Source organism: Octopus bimaculoides, chromosome 9 (assembly GCF_001194135.2).
Source record: "Octopus bimaculoides isolate UCB-OBI-ISO-001 chromosome 9, ASM119413v2, whole genome shotgun sequence".
Classification (NCBI taxonomy): domain Eukaryota; kingdom Metazoa; phylum Mollusca; class Cephalopoda; order Octopoda; family Octopodidae; genus Octopus; species Octopus bimaculoides.
The window spans coordinates 33,505,585-33,506,512 of record NC_068989.1 but is presented as its reverse complement, the minus strand read 5'-3'; the positions used below and the strand labels follow the sequence as shown (position 1 = coordinate 33,506,512).

Below are 928 nucleotides of genomic sequence, written 5' to 3'. Positions count from 1 at the left end.
CATGAACAAGCACGCGCACACAACCCATTAGCTTTCTTCTCCTCCTCCTATTTTATCAGCTGTCGCGGAGGTCACGAAGATATCCGAAGTGAATTGTCAGTTGTCACGGAAACAAGCGACTTTTTGTTTTGGTTTCGTTGAGTAAAAACGAAGGAACGCCAATACGAAGATGATTTGGAAAAAAATTTGTTGGAAAAAATTTGTTTGTAAAATTTCAATTTTTCAACAAGAAGAAAAAAAAAAAAAGAATATATACCCTCAGGCCTTCAAGTGGGCTATCCATATGCTAGAAATAACAGCCAAATCTCACAAAACTGAAATTTCGAAAAAGTGATTTTTGAAAATTTTTTTTCAGAATCGGATCCTCCCTTTCAACCAGTGTAGTTTGTTTTACTTTACAGAGTTAAAAAAAAATCGTCCCCTAATTTCTACTCAATATTCCCTGTGTGAATGTGAAATATGTTGTCATTAAACATGCCGATGACCTTTGACTGAAGTAAATGTGCGAGTTGCTCTTTGTGACAACAGAAATTTATTATTTGCCCAAATCTATAAAGTATGTTCAAATGGCGAAGGCAAAGACTACGCACACCCGGTATTTAGGGTTAGGGTTACGCCGAAAACGGGTGGTGTGCGTATTCTTTACCTCCGCCTGTTAAAATTTCACAATAACAATTTTGAAAAATGAATTTCTAAAAATATGCTCTTACACGGACAATTCTTCTCGGAGACGAAATATTTAGCTGTGACGCTAACATACTGGCCTTGTTGATAAGAAGCGGTGTATAAGTTCCTACTATAAAACTATCCACTCTGAAATTTCATTATTCGTAGTTTTAAAAACAAAAAGAGTGATAGATATTTTTGAGGAGGCTTACCATAATTTCCAGAGGTGACACCGACACCAAGGGGAACATCATGCAAGGTC

At 36.5% G+C, this 928-nt stretch overlaps 1 protein-coding gene across 2 annotated transcripts in view; it reads right to left on the bottom strand.

Annotated features, from left to right (window-relative positions):
• The window catches only part of LOC106871921 (esterase OVCA2), a 37,114-nt gene extending 36,192 nt beyond the window's left edge, over window positions 1–922 (bottom strand). Inside the window, exon 1 of one of the 2 annotated variants that reach the window (XM_014918678.2) lies at window positions 879–922. In XM_014918678.2, the coding sequence (XP_014774164.1) occupies window positions 879–920 (42 nt within the window). In that variant the 5' untranslated portion in view covers window positions 921–922. Of the gene's footprint in view, window positions 1–710; window positions 802–878 lie in introns of those variants that run through there. The other variant, XM_014918677.2, reaches the window with a different exon arrangement.
• Between the last annotated feature and the right edge of the window lie 6 nt (window positions 923–928).